At 45.0% G+C, this 2,922-nt stretch overlaps 1 protein-coding gene across 1 annotated transcript in view; it reads left to right on the top strand.

The window, feature by feature from the left end:
* Pxmp2 (peroxisomal membrane protein 2) overlaps positions 1 to 2,502 on the top strand; it is a 13,171-nt gene extending 10,669 nt beyond the window's left edge. Inside the window, exon 5 of the mRNA XM_021187130.2 lies at positions 2,162 to 2,502. Coding sequence (XP_021042789.1) covers positions 2,162 to 2,230 — 69 coding nt within the window. The 3' untranslated portion in view covers positions 2,231 to 2,502. The remainder of the gene's footprint in view (positions 1 to 2,161) is intronic.
* The last annotated feature ends 420 nt before the right edge of the window (positions 2,503 to 2,922 follow it).

Below are 2,922 nucleotides of genomic sequence, written 5' to 3'. Positions count from 1 at the left end.
TTCGAGGCCAGCCTGGTCTACAAAGTGAGTTCCAGGACAGCCAGGGCTATACAGAGAAACCCTGTCTCGAAAAACCAAAAAAAAAAACCCAAAACAAACAAACAAACAAACAAACAAAATCTTTTCTATAGGAATCTCACAGACTAAGGGTCCACTGAAGGAGGAACAGAGTAGGGTCAGCATAGGACTCCCATTGGGTAAAAGAAGAGGGAGCTTGGCCCGTGTGCATACTCCTACAGCATATATACTATAAACATACATACCATGTAGACTACACTCTATACACAGACCACATTATGCACACACAAAGAGGGAGAGAGAGAATGAATGAATGAGTGAACATATACACATCGCATACACATCATTCTATACACAGGCCTCATTTTATACCACAAAATATAATGTCTATCAATATGCCTCACTTCATAAATATTACTTAACAAGCACACACCAAGATCACCCACATTCATATATGCACACATGTATCATATAGACCACAAAGTAGAAGAAAACATGCAAGCATTTCAGATAGAACAAAGGGCTGGTCAACCATAGCAGAAAGAGAAGGAATTTAACCTTCACCCCCCTCCCCCAAACCCCAGCAGATGTCCAACTTGAAGTATCCTTACCAGTGACCTTTCTAAGAGCCATAAAGGGATGGATTAGGAGCTAAAGCCAGATTGCTCTGACTTGAAGAGTGTGTGGGAAGCACAAAATTCACAGCTCAAGGCAAGTATGCTAGTGCCTGTAATCCATCACTCTGGAGGCAGAGGCAGGAGGACCAGTAATTCCAGGGTGACAGAGAGGTCTTGAGGTCAGAAAATAATGTCATGTTTACAAAACTATGTTATAAAGCTGGGTGTGGTGGCACACACCTTTAATCCCAGCAGCTGGGAGGCAGGGGCAGGGGCAGGGGCAGGGGCAGGGGCAGGGGCAGGGGCAGGTGGATCTCTGTGATTTCAAGGCCAGCCTGGTCTACAGAGTGAGTTCCAGGACAGCCAGGACTACACAGAGAAACCTTGTCTCCAAACCAAACCAAACCAACCAATCAACCAACCAACCAACCAACCAACCAACCAACCCCCAAACTATGTTATGTACAGATGTGGCTGCCTCTGAAATGGGTGGACATTCAGGTTCAGAAAGAGGGTCCCCCAGAGCCATCTTAGGAGGGTGAGAGAATGGGGCTCCCTGGTGAGTGCAGAATCATGCTTAGGTGGGTGCTCTTTCTCTGACTTCAGGAGTGCTTGGCCTTTCCCCTCTCGGTGTGAGCAGAGAAGCAAGTTAGGTATTTGGAAGAAAATAAACTTCTGGGTTAAGAAGAAAACCCTCTTAAATAAGGTTAAATAAGAAACCCTCTTAGTTATGGGCCTGGGACTGTTTTGCTCATAGTACTGGAAACTACACTCCCAGGGTCCTAGGGAGACAAAGATGACAGACCCTAAGGCACCCTGGAAAGATTCAGAGGGATTGACTGCTTCAAAGCAGGGGTGTGAGGTTAGGCTTAAGGTTTTAGCTTTAGACAGTTGCACAGGAGTGTTTGAGAGACAAGGAAGTTATGCTTCTAGTATTGGTTTTTGTTTTTGTTTTTTTTTTGTTTTGTTTTTTTGAGACAGGGTTTCTCTGTGTAGTCCTGGCTGTCCTGGAACTCACTCTGTAGACCAGGTTGGCCTCGAACTCAGAAATCCGCCTGCCTCTGCCTCCCAAGTGCTGGGATTAAAGGCGTGTGCCACCATGCCCGGCTGCTTCAAGTATTGTTAAGCGCTACCTTGTGCGCCAGTGCCAAAGACTCATAATTATCAAGATAGGGGAAATATTGTTATTGTCACAGGACTGTCTGCCTAGAAGAGATAGCACCCGACTGAAGGTGCTTTCAGGTAGGTTAAGTCTGGATGATTGGAGCAGGTACTGGGGTGGTGGTGGGCTAGACTGATCCCAAGTCATAAAGAACATTGTCAGGAGAGGGTGATTTATACTCCTACCTCTGCTGAACCCTAACAAACCTTGTGACACACTAAAGGATCGGGGGCATTCAGTAGTGGGAGGGTGAGGTAGAACAAATAGCAAACAATTGAAGGGATAAACTCCATGTTGGATGACTAATGTGTGAGGGACATGGTCAGGATTCCCACTCAGGACTTAATGCTTGTTCTCTTGGCAGTTCCGGGTGCTCTTTGCCAACATGGCGGCTCTGTTCTGGTATGCCTACCTGGCGTCTCTGGGGAAGTGATGTCAGATACACCGCGGATGAGGTCTGGGGAGAGCCAACCACCAACAAGAGAGAGCAGAATCCATCATTAAGGACACCATCTGACTAGAATTATGTGATTCATGATGCCTTCAAATTACGGAGGGAGGAAATGTGTGGGTGTCGGAATCACGTGCTTCAGAGAGTCTTGGTGGAGTTAGTCTAAGTTGTCGCTGTAAACAAGGAGATAATCTTAGTCATCACTGTGAACCAGGAGATAAAAGGTCAATAAAAGGTGATGCAGCTGCATCCGTGATGGGTGTGGTTTCTCAGAACAGCTGCTGTTGCTTGGAGAAAAATGCATAGCCAGATCTCTTTAAATTCTTTCATGTTGTGCCAAAGTGTGTCAGCACTTAAGTATACAGTTTGGCAGCAGTAAGCACGATCATGGTGTCTTGTAAACATTACCAGCATCCATTTCTAGGTGTTTTTCATTTTAAAGCAGAACTGTTCCTATTAAACACCAGCTCCCCATTCTTTCCCTTCTTTCCATCCCAGTAACCACCATTCCTATGTTGTCTTGAGTGTGAGCCTACCCACCTCATAGGATCTGTTAATACAAAAAAGAACAAAAAAAGATTCATCAGTATCATTGCACGTCAGAATTCCCTTCCTTTTTGAGGCTACACATTCCAGTGTGTGTGTGTATATATATATATATATATATATATATA

This window comes from Mus pahari, chromosome 23, assembly GCF_900095145.1.
Source record: "Mus pahari chromosome 23, PAHARI_EIJ_v1.1, whole genome shotgun sequence".
Lineage (NCBI taxonomy): Eukaryota > Metazoa > Chordata > Mammalia > Rodentia > Muridae > Mus > Mus pahari.
Note: the sequence above shows the minus strand (reverse complement) of the source record. Positions and strands in the feature narration are given on the sequence as shown.